This window comes from Phoca vitulina, unplaced genomic scaffold (assembly GCF_004348235.1).
Source record: "Phoca vitulina isolate PV1807 unplaced genomic scaffold, GSC_HSeal_1.0 scaffold35, whole genome shotgun sequence".
In the NCBI taxonomy this organism is placed as follows: Eukaryota; Metazoa; Chordata; class Mammalia; order Carnivora; family Phocidae; genus Phoca; species Phoca vitulina.
In genome coordinates, this window is record NW_022589738.1 from 18,797,088 (window position 1) to 18,816,522 (window position 19,435).

Consider the following 19,435-nt stretch of genomic DNA (forward strand, 5'->3'; position numbering starts at 1 on the left):
AGTACACAACTCTCATAGGGGTTTTTATGAGTATTTTTTAAAAGATTTTATTTATTTATTTGAGAGAGAGAAAGCTGCGCGTGGACATGCAAGGGGGGAGGGGCCGAGGGGGAGGGAGAGGGCTGGCAGAAACCGAGGGAGGGCTGGATCTTGCCTTCCTGAGATCATGACCTGAGCTGAAATCAAGAGTCAGACACTCAACAGCCCAAGCCACCCAGGCGCCCCGGGGTTTTTAGGAGTATTGAGTGAATGATTATAAAGCACTGGGAATGGTGCCTTGTACCTATACAGTGCTTCTTATACTCCTGAGCTTTATTTTGGACTTCTGTGCAGACAGGCTTTCCATTAAAATTTAAAAATTCTATTATTTCATCTCAGATTATCATTATGGAAGTTTACCTGTGGAGATGAATTTTAATGGAAAATTTGCATTGCTACTCGGTAAAAAAATAAGATGTTTACTTTCGTTTTCTGTTAGGAAAATAATGCTTAACTTAGTTTAGTAGCTGTATCAGGTGAATTGCAGCTGTTGAAATATTTCCTTGATTTTGAAAGTGCATCTACTACCTTTTATGGATTGTAGTAAGAAATACAGCCTAAACTAAGCTCACTTCATAAGTGGCTCTTGTGAAAAGGTAGCTTGAAATATGACCTTTCCATGTTTGTGGTTTTGGGCACTTTATTTGAGAAAGAGTTAACTTTTGCAAAATTACTATTGTACTAAGCTTCAGGTTATCTATTATTACTTTTTGTTTTGAAGAACTTTCAGGATTTGTTGAGAAAGTACAGCAACATAAATCCTAAATTTCTGCTTTGTAGACCATATTTACAGTCCAAATAATTTTGTACTATAGAACTTTTTAGCTTAGAGGATCTTTAACTATAGCATTAATTTCTCCCCATAACTAGAAGAACTGAGGTGTCTGGATAAAATACTTAGAAGAATAGTAAATTACATTTAACTCCTCACCATTAGCAGTTGTTATGGACTGAGTATTTGTGTCCCTCCAAAATTCCTGTGTTGAAGCCCTAACTCTCCGTGTGGCTGTGTTTGGAGATGGGGCCTCAAAGGAAGTAATTAAGGTTAAAAGGGATCATAAAGGTGGGGCCCTGATCTGATAGGATTAGTGTCCTTATAAGAAGAGACATCAGAGAGCTTGCCCTGCACTCACCCAGGAAGGAAACCAACTGTGATGGCACCCGTAATCTTGGACTTCCCCAGCCTCCAGAGTGTGAGATATAAATTTCTGTTGTTTAAGCCACCTGGTCTGTTATTTATTTTGTTATGACGACCAGTCTTAGTCTATCTCAGGTTGCCATGACAAAATAGCATAGACTAGGTGGCTTAAACAACAGACATTTCTTTATTAAATGGTTCTAGAGACTGAGAAGTCCAAGATCAAGGTACCAGCAGATCGAGTGTCTGGTGTCAAAGATAAATACTGCTGGACATTAGTTAAAGCATTGAAAACAGATTTTGTTCAGTAACTGCTGACACTAGGGGACAGAGCTGAGCTCCGTACCAATTTGTGTAGAGCTGATTTCAGCAATTTTATCAGGAAAATGAGGGAACAGGGAGAGCAGGGGCTCCGTAAAGTCAGAGAAGTGAAAATTACAAAGTTGGTCAGTGTAAATGTGATTAAACCAGCTGTGTTTGTTCACTCGCAGTTATCAACCTTAGGATTCTATCCTCCCACAGAGACTGGTACACAGAGGCCCTATCCTTCCTGGTAATTATATTTCAAAGGAATGACTCTCGGTCCTTGAGAAAGATATCTCTGAGTTTTAAGACTTACATATTCACAACTGTTAAGCCCCCTTTTTTAAAAAAAAGATTTTATTTATTTATCTGAGAGAGAGAGAGAGAGTGCACAAGCAAGGGAGCGGCAGAGGGAGAGGGAGAAGCAGACTCCCCGCTGAGCAGGGAGCCCAATGCGGGGCTCCATCCGGGGACCCTGGGATCATGACCTGAGCCAAAGGCAGACGCTTAACTGACTGAGCCACCCAGGCACTCCTGTTAAGCCCTTTTTAATAAATGCTCTAAGAAAGGGAAGTCAGGGGCCTATTATCAAGCATTGGCTAGAATAAGTAGTAAATTTTCCTGGCAGGAAAATTTTCCAGGCAGGAATTTTAATGGGGGTAGGGGGTAGGGTCCTTCTAGAGACATGGCTTTGTGCTGCTAGAAGACATGCTGGAGTTTGGTCAGGTCTCTTACTGCAGGGATTTGGACGGAATTGTAATGTGCCAAGAGTTCCACAGTTCTCACTGGTGAGGGCCTGCTTCCTGGTTCATATTCAGTTACCTTCTTGTGGACTCATGGCCTTTCCTCTAGTGTGTGCACAAGGAGGGAGGGAGACAGAGGGAGGAAGAGAGAGAGATCTCTTCTTTTCTTCTAAGAGCCCTAATCCTATAATGAGGCCCTACCCTTATGATTTCTTCAAGTACCATCTCCAAGTACTAACTCCAAGTACCATCACTTTGGGGGTTAGGGCTTCAGCATTTGAATTTTGAGAGGATACAGGTATTCAGTACATAACACTTCCTGTGCAGACTAAGGCAGCAGCTCAGTAATTTCAAAGTTAAGAAAGAGTGGATATTATTTCTGCGTTTGCAACAAGTCTTAACTGCAACTACTGATATAGTACTAATTATAATTAATATAGTTGAAACTTCTCAAATACTATACATCTTACGTATCATTTCCATGCAAAACAAATTTGCCAAATTCCTTTAAGTAACAGGTATTAACTGTTATTTTTTTAAGATTTTATTTATTTATTTGAGAGAGAGCACACACAAGCTGGGGGGGGGAGGGGCAGAGGGAATGGGAAAGCAGAGCAGACTCCTCACTGAGCAGGGAGCCCGACCTGCAGACCCCAGGACCCCAAGATCAAGACCCGAGCCAAAGGCAGATGCTTAACCAGCTGAGCCACCCAGGCGCCCCAACTGTTTTTTTATTTTTATCCAAACACTGGTTTGTTCCCTACTTAATTCTCAGATAAATATGCTTGCAAATGTTTGAACTTGTTATCCATATCTCAGGCAAAGATAATTTGGCCAGAATCTTGAACCCCAAATTAATTCCCCAGGAAAATACAAAGTTTTACATCAGAGTTTTAAGGAGTTTCTGGTACAGTGAGATAAACCGTAAACTGAAACTTGAAGATTCTACTTGCCCATTGAGTCTGAGGCCTTGGTAGAGACAGCCCAACTCCTGGGCTCCTTTTCCCTACACCTAATCCTGGTACTCTTGATCTTCTCACCCCCACTGTGGGAGGTGGATTGGTGCCAAGGTGACAGGCTGAAGAAGACCAGACAATGTTTTTACCCTCCTTAAGGCCTAAAGCAGAACTGACTGAAACCACTCTTGCATGTTCTCTTTTCTCCACTTTAAGGCCTGGATTAGATCCAGATCCCATTAGCCTGCTCCATGACCACATTCCCATCCCCTTTGACTGGCTCTTCCAAGTGGAAGGCAGCCGCAGCTTTCTTTTACCACAGGTATGAGAGAGAAGAGAATGTAAAAAGGAGAAACCCAGGACTGGTATTAAGAGTGCCTTTGCCTCCTTTGTGTATAATTATCTTCCTACTCAGAAGTTGGCCAACTTGCACAGTGACCTGACTAAATGTCCCTAGGAATATCATGTTCTTGATCATTATCGGGATCTCTCTTCTTTGGGGATGGCGTGGAGAATGGGGGATTGGGGAAGTGTGTGATTACCAAACTTAGTTACTCTTCACATTTGTTTATTAAAACAACCCCTGGGGACCGCCTACCTCCGGTTACACTCTGAGGTAACAAAGATTAAGTAGTTAAAATGGATTCAACATGGGTGTATGGAGTGCCCCTGTGGTGCCGAGCACTGTTCTAGGTGCAGGGAAAAACAAGGGCGAGCAAGGCAGATAATCCTGTCCCTCAAAGACCTTATGTCCCAATGGAGGGCTGGTGGAATAAAGACAATAAATATAATTCATACATAGTGCATTAAAAGGAAGCTAAGTGCTTTGGAGAAAAATAAAGAAGGGTAAAGAGGTAGTATTGGAGGAAGTGTTTCCGTTTTAAGTAGATTGGTTACAGGATCCCAGCCCAAAGATCGCTGTACAGGAAGGGATAGAGGCTGCTATTTAATGCAATATAGATCCTCCAAAAAGGGGGAGCAGGCTCCTGGTTGAGGAAACTGGAGAGCTTCACAGAAACAAGTTTGACAGGTGGACAAGAAGAACTAGGAGAAGGCCGTCTGGGCAAAGGAGAATCAGAGGACATAGACAAGTCACAACAAGTGCTTCAGATCTACTGAGGAATACATTCCCACAGCAGATCAATAGGAATTAGGAGCAAAATATAAGTTGTTATCACATAATAGTGACTTACATTGAAAGATTTTTCTAATACTGAACCATTTGCACTCAACTTGGTTGTGGTGCTTTCTCTTTTTATAGGATTGATTTAATTTGCAGGGTGTTTTTTTTTTTTTTTCTTCCCATCTACAGATGTGAGTGAAATGAACCTAAAATCTTCTTCTTTTGTTATGTCTTTGTTTTTCTTACTAGGTTCTTGCCAGGCAGGCTAATAGCATGAGTTAGGACTGTTCCTTCTTTTTCTATTGTCTTTATGGGTTTGCATAAACCTGGGATAAATAAAATTGGAATCTGCTTATAAAACCATCTGGGCCTGGTGTTTTCTTTGTGGGAACACTTAGCCCACTGGTTGTATTTCGTTAGCAGTAATAGCATTTTATTTAAGCTTTTAACTTCCTCTGGAGTCAGTTGTGAGAAGTTATTTTTTAAGAGATTTATTCATTTCATAGACAAAATCTCTTGAAACTTGTTGGTATATGGTTGTTGATACTATTCTCTTTTTAACCTCTATTTATGGTAATATTCCTCTTTTCATTCATATTGTTCGTGTTTCGTTCTTCTTTCCTTGGTCATTCTTGCCAGAAGTTTGCCTATTTTTTGCCCCCCCCCAAAAAACCACATATTTTTGGCTTTGCTGATGTTTTCTATTATATATTTAATACCTAAGTCATTAACTTCTTTTTTTTTTAAGGTTTTATTTATTTATTTCACAGAGAGAGACACAGCGAGAGAGGGAACACAGCAGGGGGAGTGGGAGAGGGAGAAGCAGGCTCTCCGCGGAGCAGGGAGCCCGATGTGGGGCTTGATCCCAGGACCCTGGGATCATGACCTGAGCCGAAGGCAGACGCTTAACGACTGAGCCACCCAGGTGCCCCTGTCATTAACTTCTATTTGTCTTTTTTCTCCTACTTTCTGTAGGTTTATTGTTTATTGTCTAATTTCTTAAGATGGACATTTAACTAATTTTGAGTGTTTTTATTATAGCTATTTAAGGTTATAGATTTCCTTCAAAGCACCATCTTTGCTGCATCCCAAATGTGGTGCCTTAACATTTAATTCTAAGTATTTTTAGATTTGATTATGATTTCTTCTTTAACCCGTGAGTTATTTAGCAGTGTGTTTTTAAAATTTTCAAGCAGGCAAGAATTTTTAAAAGTATCTTTTGTTATTAACTTTTAACTTAATTACATGTTGGTCCCGTATCATGGTCTGTAAGTTATCTATCATTTAAAATTTGTTTAGGCTTTATGATCTAGTATATGATTTTTAAAAAAGCTTTAATGTGTCCTTAAGAAAACTGTGAGTATACTCTACTTGTTGGATGCAGAACTCAAGCTTTTTCTCATTGTGTGGTTCAGATCTTATATATTTTGTTAATTTTTTTGGTCTCCTTGACCAATCAGTAGTTGGGAGAAGCACATTAGAAGACACTCCTTAGATTTTAATCTGCCAGTTATGAGGGTTTGGAGAGGTCCAGAGCAACTGTCAGAGTTAGTCCCCACCTGTTTTTTCCCAGCTCTTCACCAGCACAGGGTTTCTGTCCTGCCCTGAATTTACTCAAAGGAAGTCTGAACCAGAGATCTGAGTCCCAGCAGGTGTGGGAGAAGCACTGTTGTCTCAAGATTTAGGGTGGGGGAGAAGCAAGAGCAGAAATCCCAGAGGTTCCTTTTCTGTTTTATCCTCCCACTCTCCACCACAGGGACTTCTCATAGTTTCCCCTTTTCTTGGTGTTTTCCTTACATGGTCCCTTTGGGGTTGATCTTAGGCAATAGGGAACCAGCAACCATGCTAATTCAGTTTCTTGGTAGAGACCAAACTGGAATACTGTACCTCTTTTGAAAAAAAAAGATAAGTTTACTTATTTGAGGGGGCAGGCAGAGGGAGAGAATCTTCAAGCAGAGTCCGCACGGAGCTCGGAGCCTGACATGGGGCTCAGTCTCACAATCCATGAGATCACGACCTAAGCCGAAACCAAGAGTCACCCAACAGACTGAGCCACCCAGGTGCCCCGGTACCTTTATATACATGCAGCACCTGTAAAATCCTAGAAATAGAATTGCTTGAACACTTCTTTCCACATTAAACCTGTGTTTGCCTCCTGTATTTTTCCCTTCTTCTGATGTATAGCACACTAACATCCAATCATATAAATCAGAGCAATGTTTTTTCAAACCCATCAGTGGGATAATAGAAAATTTGGGGGGCTTAACACAAAATTAGGGTAAATATTATTTGTGAAGCTTTTATTTCTTTGGTATATGTACATGCACAAATACTTACAAGTAGGTGTACTGCGCTGTGCTGAAGAATCTACTAATGTGGATTATAGTCCAAAAAAGTTGAAAAACACTGACTAGAGAACTAGGAATCATTTTGGATCCATCCTTCTGCCTTACCTCCTATAGCCATTGAATTACCAAATTGATTCTACTTCCTCAGTATTTCTCAAATTTATCCTATCTTCCTCTTCTCTCCTAACCACTGCTCTACGTCCAGTCCTTACTGGATGACTGACTGCAACAGTCTCAGATCCATGCTCCACCTCCATATTCTTATCAGAGTAATCTTCCTGAAATGTAAATTTTTCTTATTTAAAATCTTCCTGTGGTAACCGATTGCCCATGGATAACTTCCAGGCTTTATAATATGGCCCCTGCCTATCTCTCTAGCTTCATCTACTCCCATTCTAGTATCACTGGTAAACACCAAACCACTTTTGCTTTTCCTCATGTTCTCCAAAGAGTTTTATTTTGTTAATTCTTTCACTTTTGCCTGGTGTGGGAAGGGAGGATCCTTTACTCCTACCCGTTTTATGTGGTGATCTTCAGCTTGTTCATTCTCACTTTGTTAGTAGTCTTACACCCCTACCTCCCCCACCCCAGGTGTCATTCTCCTCTGTGTTTCCAGAATATTCTAGGCATCTTGCATTACACAGCCAAGTTGTTTTTAAATCATCTGTTTAGGTTAGTGTTTACTTTTTTATGGGAAGAGCTGGTCATACTCATGTTAGTGCCTAAGAGACTATCCGGCTCATATTGGGTGTTCAAATGTTGGTTGAATGACTGAAGATCTGGAAAGTTGAAGTGCCTCTTCCAGGATGATGTTGCTTATAGGTGACAAAATTAAGACTGGGAAACAAAGTGCCTCTCTTATTGCTTCATGCTATAGACCAGTACTCCTTCTAGTACATTATATAAAACTGGATAAGTACAACATTTATTGTGCAATACTGAATAAGTCACTTTAAGTTAGTTTGGAAATGGTTGGGATGATTAAATTATCCTTTGTGAATAATCAAAATTTTACCTGCTGTATGGGAGTCTATTTCTGGCACATGAATAGTTTTGCATGAAATTTAATATTTGCAAAAAGGTAAAACAGTGCAAGTAGACTCAAACGTAATTAAAAAAAAATCAAAATGGCCTTTTTGTGGCTCTTAGAGGTCAGTTAGAATTTTAAAATATATAATGTGACAAATTCCAGGCATACTGTTTAAAAGGTTATGTGTGCTTTAGTTTAGAATATCTAAAGATAGGAATGGTGGCATTTAAAGAATTACATTGTAGGAAAAGCTCAATAAATATTTGAATCAAACTTGCAGATGGGAGTTATGCCATATAGTAGTTCTTGTGCCTTCAGGTTCTTCCATTTTCTGTAGCATATTGCAGAAATCAGTCGGGGTTTAGAAACTAAGACCCATGCATCCATATATTGAAGGATAGAGAAATATATCTCAGTCTGGGTGTATTTCCAATTTCAGAAGTTTTTAAAGAAGCAGCAGAAGTTGTTTTAAATTTTCACTCGTGGAATTTAAGAAGCAACACAAACGAACAAAGGAAAAAGACAGTCAAAAGACCAGACTCTTAATATAGAGAACAAACTGGAGGTTACCAGAGGGGAGGTAGGTGGGGGGATGGGTGAAATAGGTGATGGGGATTAAGGAGGGCACTTGTGATGAGCACGGGGTGATGTATGGAATTATTGAATCACTACATTGTACACCTGAAACTAATATAACACTGTATGTTAATTACACTTGAATTTAAAAAATTTAAAAATTGAAGCATCAGGAAAAAAGAAAGGGTCAGAGCGGAAATATTCCTTAATATCATCCAAAATGCTGTGTGCATGAGAATTTCCCCAATTGTTTCAAAAAAGTATTTCTATAGTTGGTATGTTGAAACAGCATCCACACAATGTTCACACATTGTTTGGTTGATACATCCTTGAGTCTTTCTTTATCACAGTTTCCTCTCCCTTTTTCCCCCCTCATTCCTCTTAATTATTGGAAAAAAATAATTTGTGCTGTTCATTTTCTTACTGTGTTGCAAAGTCGGTGAGAGTAGGAACTTCTTATTTTAGCACCAAGAATTGTGCCTGGTACCCAATAGACACTTGACTAGTATTTGTTGAATAATGTTAGTAATACTCAAGGCCTGTGTTTTGTCCCTGCAGGTTGATCCAAAAGACTACATGTTCAGTGGCTTGAAGGATGAAACAGTAGGTCGCCTACCTGGCCAAGTGGCAGGACAACAGTTTCTCATTCAAGACTGTGAGAACTGTAACATCTACATCTTTGATCACTCTGCTACAATTACTATCGACGACTGTACTAACTGCGTAATTTTTCTGGGACCTGTGAAAGGCAGTGTGTTTTTCCGGAATTGCAGAGATTGCAAGTGCACGTTAGCCTGCCAACAGTTTCGTGTGAGGGATTGTAGAAAGCTGGAAGTCTTTTTGTGCTGTGCCACTCAACCCATCATTGAGTCTTCCACAAACATCAAGTTTGGCTGCTTCCAATGGTACTACCCTGAATTAGCGTTCCAGTTCAAAGATGCAGGGCTAAGTATCTTCAATAATACCTGGAGCAACATTCATGACTTTACACCTGTGTCAGGAGAACTCAACTGGAGCCTTCTTCCAGAGAATGCTGTAGTGCAAGACCATGTTCCTCTACCTACTACCGAAGAGCTCAAAGCTGTCCGAGTTTCCACAGAAGCCAATAGAAGTATTGTTCCAGTATCTCGGGGTCAGAGACAGAAGAGCAGCGATGAGTCATGCTTAGTGGTATTATTTGCTGGTGATTACACTATTGCAAATGCCAGAAAACTAATTGATGAGGTAAGGAGAGAGAGAAGAGAGACAGACCCACATCTAGATAGGAACACACCACTTCCTGGAGAACTTCTATTCTTTTCAAAATTGATTATTAGGAATACAGGCAATCCTTAAGTTCTAGTCCCCTCCCCCCTGCAGATGTATCTGTAAGCTGATTGCTTGGGCCTCAAAAGACTTTCCCAAAGAAACTTAAAAAAAATATAATTCAGTAAGCATTTATTAAGCACTTACTATGTGAAGAGTTACTTCTGTTGCCATATTTCATTGACTATAGGATGCACATTTGTTCTCCACATTTTTGCTCATCCGAAATGCATCTTACAACTGATGGCAACTTAAAGCTGATGACCCATAGTATATGCTGGAGATGGAGACACATAGGCAAAATTCTCTGCCCTCAGAGAACTTCCATTCTTAATAATGAATGATTTCCACGGAAGCTTACAAAAGTAGTACTGCATAGTAAAGCATGACCTTATTTAGTTGGGAATATTTTTTTGGAGTTTTAATTGGTTGGAAGGGGTGGCAAAGACATTTAGGAGTACAACTTTTGGCCACTGGGGCGACTGTGAAAACCACCTCCACATTACTCTCCTTTGCCCTGTTGCTATGGGAAGGGGAGCTTGGTGTGTAAGAATGAGGTGGGAGCTGGGATAGCAGAGGTGGTGGGCTCAGGAGCAGGGACTTGGTGAGTTTGGGATTAAAGAAGAGTCCTTCTGGCAGAAGCAGCTTCCACTTGAAAAATAACTGGGGACGTAGAGATTAGGGGCTCCAGAAGCAGCAGTTCCTATGTTGGTGGGCGCTCCAGTAGGGAGGCAGCAGTGGGATGTATTGGTCACCCATTAATCAGATGTTCTGCAGGAGTGGTCAAATTTAAAAATCAAACTTCCGGAAATGAAGAAGTGAATGGAACACTCAAGTCTCCTTTTGAATGGATTTTTTAAAAAATTGTAACTGTTCTTTTTTTTTTTTTTTTTTTTAAGATTTTTATTTATTTTTTGACAGAGAGACGGCGAGAGAGGGAACACAAGCAGGGGGAGCGGGAGAGGGAGAAGCAGGCTCCCTGCCGAGCAGGGAGCCCGATGCAGGGCTTGATCCCAGGATTCTGGGATCATGACCTAAGCCAAAGGCAGACGCTTAACAACTGAGCCACCCAGGCATCCCTAAAAATTGAAACTGTTCTGTCGAAAGGAAGATTATAGGGGGGAAAACCACTAAAAATTACCACCTCTCTGTAGCTATACATCCTACAATGTAGAAAACCCATGTCTGAAACCTACAAAGTATATCTGAAGTCTAGTTTTCAAAACAACAGAAACCAAAGTATAATTTTAAGACTGTGGTATTTTTATTTTTTGTTCATGCCAATCTGCTGAAAACATGCTATGAATCTGGTAAGATATAGAAAAAGTACTTCTGGCCTTTGAGCAATCTAATCACATGCTAATCCAACATCTGAGAGGTCAGCATTTTCATTATACTTCATGGGGACTTAGAAAAAAATCTACATACAGTTTTCAGACGATGTAATTATTCAGGTTAAACTCCTTTTTTGGTAAGAACTGAGAAGTGGACATAAAGAATAGATAGCATGTTTAAAGAAAAAATCCCATCAAAACAAACAGTCTTTCTTCATGAGTCATCAGATGTTCTTAACCTTTTAATTTCGGGTATCTGATGTGTGAAATGGCAGCGTTGTGTGCACTTGAAAGCAACATGTGACCAGGAAGAATGATGTTCTTTAGATGTCCTTCTGGAGTACAAGATATTTTAAAACAAAAATGCAACAACAGCAGTAATAATAGCTAACACTTATATAGTGTTTACTGTATACCAGGCATTGTTATAAGGAATTTAAATGAAGTAACTCACTTAATTTAGAATAACCTATGAAATAGGTGCCATTTAGTCCCCTTTTTACAGATAAGGAAAATGAGCCACAGAGAGAGCAAGTAACTTGCAAAAGGTCACTCAGCTGGTAAACAGCAGAGCTATGATTTAAATCCAGACTTAGAAAAAAATCTACATACAGTTTTCAGACGATGTAATTATTCAGGTTAAACTCCTTTTTTGGTAGGAATTGGCTTTAAAGCACAGTCTGAACCCTTAAGCATGATGCTAATCTGCTGCCCCAGTGGTAAAGGAACGTTGACGAGTGCCTGGTGGAGCAGGAATGTGACTGAAAGTGTGGGGAGTCAAGGCAGATACTACCCTTCAGCCTAGAAGGAAAAACCCTGGGACTTTGTGGTTGGAGTTATCCTACCTAATTCTGAAAGCACAGAATTAAGGAATGACAAAAGAACAAAAAGAAGAAAATGCCAAGTACATGTGAAGAGGGTATCAAAACATGCCAAAAGATCACTGACTTACATATTAAGGGAGAGATTACATATTTTTTCAAAAAAAAAAAATGAAGCTCAAGTTCCCAGGAAAATATGTGTAGGAGCTATCTAATTCTGAGATGAAAAACAAAACAAAACAAAACAAAACCCCCACAAAACTTGAGTCTTTCTCATATCATAACCCGAATACCTTAAGACAGCTTCGACTGGAACTGTGATTGCTAACTCTGGTTTTGTTAAACCCTAGGAGTATCACAGAATTTTGTTTCACATTGTTTTTATAAATTAAATGTATCATAATAGTTTTTTGAGATAGGAAGTCCAGAAAAGCTGAATAAAGCAGAAAGCACATTCCAAAGGGAATCAAGAGAAGTTACTGGGCCTCAATTTTCTCTCCTAAAAATCAGATTTCTTGCTTCCTCTTAGGTACATCACAGATATGCACAGGATAAATTAGAGTAAAAGTAGTTTGAATTGTTTGGAAGTAATGTATTGCATAATTTAAGTTGGGTAGTTACCACTATTTTCAAGTCTTTATAAGTAGAAGAATTTCCATGAAAAAAAGAGTCTCCAGGTATCTGCAGTGAGATATCAAAATAGATCAAGTTTTGTAATTCATTATTTGTTTTTAGGTAACAGTATTTTGAATTAATCATCTTGTCAGTTTATGTGTCTGACTATAAAATGAGAGGTAGTAAGCCATCTAGAAAATTAGAAACAGATGTAGGATTATTTCTGATATTTTAAGTAACTTTGCAGTCATCACCTGGCAGTGGATGTCCGCGCAATTTTCTGCTACTTTTTTATGTATGTTTCTTTTTTCTGAGGCAGCATTGAGGGTTCTGAAAAAGGATTTGAGTTTGAATCCAATTTGATGGAATGGTATGGGATGATGTAGCTGATTGGATGAAATACTATCAGCCATTAAAAGTAATTTTATAGTGGAATAGCTGGGAAATATTCACAGTCAAGTAAGTGAAAATTTGTAGAATATTATATAAGTATCTGAATTTTTTTTTAGAGATCTAAGTGTGGAAAGTTATATATACTAAAATGTTAACAGTTGTGGTTATTCTTGGGAATTGGATTAAGATTAGGATTTTCTTTTCTTTTTGTGGTTATATGGATTTTACAATGAACATGTGTCATTTCTGTAATGGGAGAAAAAGAAAACTGGGAGGGTAAAAGGAAGTATACCCAAATGGCAGTGGCACCTTTGAGTGGTGGCACCTTGGTTCGTATTTGTTTCTATTTTTTTCATTTTTCAGGTGTTCTGTGTTGAGCATATATGTACGTTACTTTTATACTTAAAAATCCAATAGGCTTTGCTAAAAAAATTAAAGTGGTTGAATACTTTGCATTTTTAAAAACTACTTTCATCATTTTTCTAAAAATTAATGTGTACTTATTGTACAGAATTGTAGAAATAAAGAAGAGTAGAAATGTTTAAAAATCATCCATAACCAAAAAAATCATCCATAATATACTATATCTTGAATAGTCTTTTTAGGAATAATCTTTCATTGATTTCATCTATCATCCGATTAACTAGGTTCGAATCACAGTTCTGTTACTTGATAGTTATGTGACCTTGAGTAAGTTTCTTTACCACTCTGTGCCTTCATTTTCTCACCTGTAAAATGAGGGTAATAATAGTACCTACCTCATGAGAGGGTTAAATGTGCTATACATGTAAAGCGCATAAAACTGCCTGGCGCACAGTAGGGCTCCATAAATGTGATCTATCACCATTGTGCTATACTATATATATTTGTATCATGCTTTTCAAAATTATTACATAAGCTTTTCCCCATTTTATTATTTGTTATGTTTAATGAACTATGCTATTTCATCATGCGATGAATGTACCCTAGTTTACCTACTTGCCCATTCTCTTCTCATTGGACAAACAAATTAGGCACTGCAGACTACCCATCTGGAAAAATCTTGTGTATGTGAAAACTTGTTAGAGCAAACGCCTTGAATTAGAGTGATGATTCAAACAAAAATCAGCATGCTGTGTTGCATTTTGTACAGAAAAATACTAGAATAGAAAAATATTGTTTTAATCTCAGAAGTTCATTTTAAACTCTAAATGAAATTTTATTTTCCACAGATGGTCGGTAAAGGCTTTTTCCTAGTTCAGACAAAGGAAGTGTCAATGAAAGCCGAGGATGCTCAAAGGGTTTTTGGGGAAAAAGCACCTGACTTCCTTCCTCTTCTGAACAAAGGTACGTTCTGGATGATTGGTGTACTTGTGTGCTTATCCACTTGACATGTGATTAGATCTGCTCTTGCCTTTAGCATTTCTCTTACATTGCCTTCTCCTTCTTGTTTGTTTTATCGTTTTTCTATTACTATTCAAAAATGTCAAAATTTCACATCATTCAAAAATTCCTATATAACTAACGAGGCATTAGGTTTTCTTTCCTCTTTTGTCATCTTAGTACTTGAAAGTCATACTCTATTATTATATATTTTGTTATTTTAATTATTATTTTATTGTTGTTATATTATTGTACTACAGTGAGTGACTGTTTCGTTCTCCCTGCCCAGAGTTACAAAGCACTTCATAAGGATTCTTTCTGCCTTCAGTGGGCTTTGACCATACTGGAAAGGAAATAAGAAATACAAATAAAATGGTATACTATTTTATGTATTTAATGTGATTGATTAACTTCTCATGCATAACTAGAATTGTTTTCCCCAGTGGGCAAATGCCACCAACAAATTTCAGATACTGGAAATACGTCTGCAAACAGAGGAACTGGAATTCATATGCCCTCCGGAAGGGTTATGTCTGTCTGTATGTATTTGAAGGCATACTGATTCTAGAGGACAGAGTTCTGTTTATCTGTCAGAGCAGGGACATTGTTTGCTCAAGGCTCATCAGGCTTTTCTTTACTGGCCTGAGCAAATATGTATAGTAATATGCAATGCTGATTGAGTATACCCTAAAAAGATGGTACATCTGCATTTACATGCTTTTTATGTGTAAATTATAATAACTGCAAAACCTATATGAAAATGTTGGAGGAGGGGCGCCTGGGTGGCTCAGGCGGTTAAGTGTCGGACTCTTGATTTTGGCTTAGGTCATGATCTCAGGGTTGTGAGATTGAGCCCTGCGTCCAGCTCCGTGCTCAGCAGGGAGTCTGCTTGAGATTCTCTCCCTCTCCCTCTGCTCCCCCATGCTCTTTCTCTCTAAAATAAATATATAAATCTTAAAAAAAAAAAAAGAAAATGTTGGAGGATTGTTGGGATCATTTTAATAACTAATGCTGGGTATGACTCAGCCATTAATACAGTATTTCATATACCTTTGTGGTTATTGTAGCAGTATGAAGGATTTGTTCTAACCCAGTGTGTGAATCTACTCTAGAATATATATTGGAAATTATGATTGGCTCCTTTTTTTTAATTGAAGTATAATTAACATACAGTGTTATATTAGTTTCAGGTATACAGTGTAATGATTCAACAATTCTGTACATTTCTCAGTGCTCATCAAGATAAGTGTACTCTTAGTCTCTTATCTATTTCATCCCCTCTCCCCACCCACCTCCCCTCTGGCAACCACCAGTTTTCTGTATTTAAGAGTCTGGCTTTTTGTCTTTTTTTTCTTTGTTTTGTTTCTTAAATGCCACATATGAGTGAAATCATATGGTAGTTGTCTCTCTCTGGCTGACTTACTTCACTTAATATTATACCCTCTAGTTTCATCCATGTTGCAAATGGTAAGATTTCATTCTTTTTTATGGCTGAGTAATATTCCATTTTATATATATACCACACCTTCTTTATCCATGCATCTATGGATGGACATGGCTTGCTTCCATAACTTGGCTATTGTAAATAATGCTGCAGTGCACATAGGGTGCATATATCTTTTCAAATTAGTGATTTCACTATGGTATTTGTCTTTCTCTGACTTATTTCGCTTAGCATTATATTCTTTAACTCCATCCATGTTGTTGTAAATGGCAAGATTTCATTCTTTTCAATGGCTGAATAATATTCCATTTTATACACACACACGCACGCACGCATGCACACACCACATCTTATTTATTCATCTATTGATGGACACTTGGACTGCTTCTATAAATTGCCTATTGTAAATAATGCTGCTGTAAACATAAAAGTGCATGTATCCCTTTGAATTAGTGTTTTGTATTTTTCAGGTAAATATCCAGTACTGCAATTACTGGATTGTAGGGTAGTTGTACTTTTAACATTCTGAGGAACCTCCGTACGGTCTTTGACAGTGGCTGCAACAATTTGCTTTCCCACCAACAGTGCATGAGGGTTCCTTTTTCTCCACATCCTAACCAGCACTTTGTTATTTCTTATATTTTCGATGTTAGCCATTCTGACAGGTATAAAATGATATCTCATTATGGTTTTTTAATTTGCATTTCCCTGATGATGAGCGATGTTGAGCATCTTTTCATGTGTCTGTTGGCCATCTGGATGTCTTCTTTGGGAAAATGTTCAGGTCCTCTGCCCATTTTTGATTGGATTATTTGGTTTTTTGCTGTTGAGTTGCATAAGAGCTTTATATATTTTGGATATTAACCCCTTATCAGATATTCATTTGCAGTATCTTCTCCCATTCCGTAGGTTGCCTTTTTCTTTGTTGCTTTTGTTTTTTTCTTGCCTGAGGAAACATGCCTAGAAAAATGTTTCTGTGGCCAATGTCAAAGAAATTATAGCCTGTGTCTTCTACTAGTTTTATGGTTTCAGGTCTCACATTTAGATCTTTCATCCATTTTGAATTTATTTTTGTGTATGGTGTAAGAAAGTGGTCCAGTTTCATTCTTTCTCATGTAGCTGACCAGTTTTCCCAACACCAGTTGAAGGGACTATCTTTTCCCCATTGTATATTCTCGCTTTCTTTGTCATAGATTAGTGGACTATTTAAGTGTGGGTTTATTTCTGGACTGTATTCTGTTTCATTGATCTATATGTCTCTTTTTGTGCCAGTAACATACTGTTTTGATTAGCTATAGCTTTCAAATCGGAGATTGAGATACCTCCAGCTTTATTCTTCTTTTTCAAGATTGCTTTGTCTACTCAGGGTCTTTTGTGGTTTCATACAAATTTTAAGATTATTTGTTCTAGTTCTGTGAAAAATGTTGTTAGTATTTTGATAGGGATTACATTAAATCTGTAGGTTGCTTTGAGTAGTATGGACATTTTAAAAATATTGGTTCTTCCAATCCATGAGCATGGACTATCTTTCCATTTGTTTGTTTCGTCTTCAATTTCTTTCATCAGTGTTTTATAGTGGCTCCTTTGATGTAGCTGTTTTGACATGGGAGCATTCTGGTGGAACCTTGAAAACAAGCCTTTAAACTCCCAACAGGTTTCAGAAATTGAGTCAAGTAATAAGTGTAATGGACATCCTAATGTGTGAGATTAGGGATGAAGTAAGTATACGAGTAGGTCTAAATTAATGATTTATGTGCTCATGCAGTGTTAGTGGAGTGGTTTCATAGAAATGCTCCAACCCCAAATAGAATATCTGTGTTTAAGTAACACAACATTCCACATGGAGGAAGTAAAAGTAGAACTAAAAAAAAGTAGGGGCGCCTGAGTGGCTCAGTCAGTTAAGCATCTGCGTTCGGCTCAGGTCATGATCCCAGGGTCCTGCTCAGCGGGGAGCCTGTTTCTCCCTCAGCCTGCCGTTCTGCCTACTTGGGCGTGCTCTCTCTCTCTCTCTGTCTCTCTCTCTCTCTCTCTCAATCTTTGTCAAATAAATAAAATTTTTAAAAAATTTTTAAAAAGTAGAACTAAAACCAATGGGCAGATGTTACAGGAATTTCAGCAAATAAACATCATATAATTAACTTTTTAAAACCAGAGATATCCATAGGAAGTACTCAAAGACTAAGGAGGTCATGCCAAAAGGTCATAAGAGCAGGCTTAAATCCATTTCCACTGGCCAAATTTGGGATAATTTAGGCATCACAAAGAATAATGAAGGGAATTGATTTAACAATAGAAATCCATGCATCCATAGTGATAATAAAAAGGGGGGGAGGAGGAAATAAAGGAAAGCTCTTTGCTCTTTATAGAATACTGTGAGCTAATAAATGCAGAAGGAATGATAGACTTTGGAAATCACCATCTTCCAATCCCCAGGGTAATAATTAATTCAGATAAAGATTATCAGTGGAGCTAAAACTACTGGGGTAAAAGTTGCTAAGAAGGTTGCTAGGATATTTGTACATTCTCATTCAAAGGGGAAATGTACCTTTACAGCAGAGATTTGGTGATCATTCTCATCAAACTTAGCATCACTGAAGGCAGGGCAGCCTGACATTGTGTTCCTCCTGATGCGATGCAGTAAGAAATACACAACATCACCTATGAAGAGTTCTTCCCCAAAATACTTAATTTGAATCTAATCAAGCTAAGACTTCACTTCTAGCTTATCAGAAAGAAAGGAAATTTTAGGGGCATGTTGAATGACACTATGAGGAAATGATGACTCAGATCCAAAAAAGAAAACATTCCACGAGACAGCTGGCTAGGACTCTTCAGACAGTGTCCTGGAAAACAAACATAAATGATGGGGGACTATTGTGGATTAAAAGAAACATAACAACTAAGTACAATGAATGAACCTTCATTGGATTGGGATGCAGTGAACTGTAAAGCTGTAAGATATTTTTGGGGAAAATTTGGGAAGTTTGGAGATGATGTTATGGAATTACTGTTAGTATCCTTAGGTATGATAATGGTATTGTGGTTATGTAGGAAATTCATGCTGAAGTGTCATGATGTCCGCTACTTTCAAATGGCTCAGCAAAACAAAAACAAAAAGCGTGTGTAGTGTGGGATAAAGCAAATGGGATCAAATGTTAACATTTGATAGGTGTGGGTGAGGGGCAGATGGATGTTTATGTTATTCCTTCAACTTTTCTATGTCTGAAATTTTTCTTTTTTTTTCAAAATAAAAAATAGGGGGAAATTTTTTAGCTGCTCAATATTGCATTGACTGATATGGAATAGTGAGCAGGCTATCAGTGGAAATATTCTAGCAGGACTTGGGTCGATTGGATCCTTATCTAAAAATGGCCATCAGTCATTCTAAGGAGGGTTTCTCAACCTCAGCACTATTGAGATTTTAGGACAGATAATTGTGGCGGGGTGGGGGGCTGTCCTGTGCATTATAGGATGTTTAGCAGCATCCCTAGCTTTTACCCCCCAGATGCCAGTAGCAAACACCCCCAGTTGTGGCAACCAAAAATGTTTCTAGATATTACCAAATGCCCCTTAGGGGGCAAAATTGCTCCCAGTTTCAAACCACTGTTCTGAGCCAAGGGTGAACTTTTTCTTTTGAAAATTCACTTTTATTCAAATACTTTGCACCTCAGACTCTCTAAATTTTCCTCTTCAGTTAAAGCAGTCACAGTTATTTACTTTCAATTGATAAAGCTTTTGGTCTGCTTAGTGAGAGAATTCATTGTGTTTTCCATCTTGAGAATCTTCTAAACCTGACGAATCCTCAGAACCATCTAGGGTGCTTTTAAAAATATAAATTTCCATCTCCCACCCCGGAAAGACTGATTAAAAAATTTCTGAGATATACCCTTGGAATCTGCTTTTTA

The 19,435-nt window shown here is 38.3% G+C and overlaps 1 protein-coding gene across 2 annotated transcripts in view; it reads left to right on the forward strand.

Annotated features, from left to right (window-relative positions):
• The window catches only part of RP2 (RP2 activator of ARL3 GTPase), a 52,296-nt gene that overhangs the window by 10,952 nt on the left and 21,909 nt on the right, over window positions 1–19,435 (forward strand). For both annotated transcript variants that reach the window (XM_032426768.1, XM_032426769.1), the window contains exons 2-3: window positions 8,815–9,480; window positions 13,936–14,050. In XM_032426768.1, the coding sequence (XP_032282659.1) occupies window positions 8,815–9,480; window positions 13,936–14,050 (781 nt within the window). The remainder of the gene's footprint in view (window positions 1–8,814; window positions 9,481–13,935; window positions 14,051–19,435) is intronic.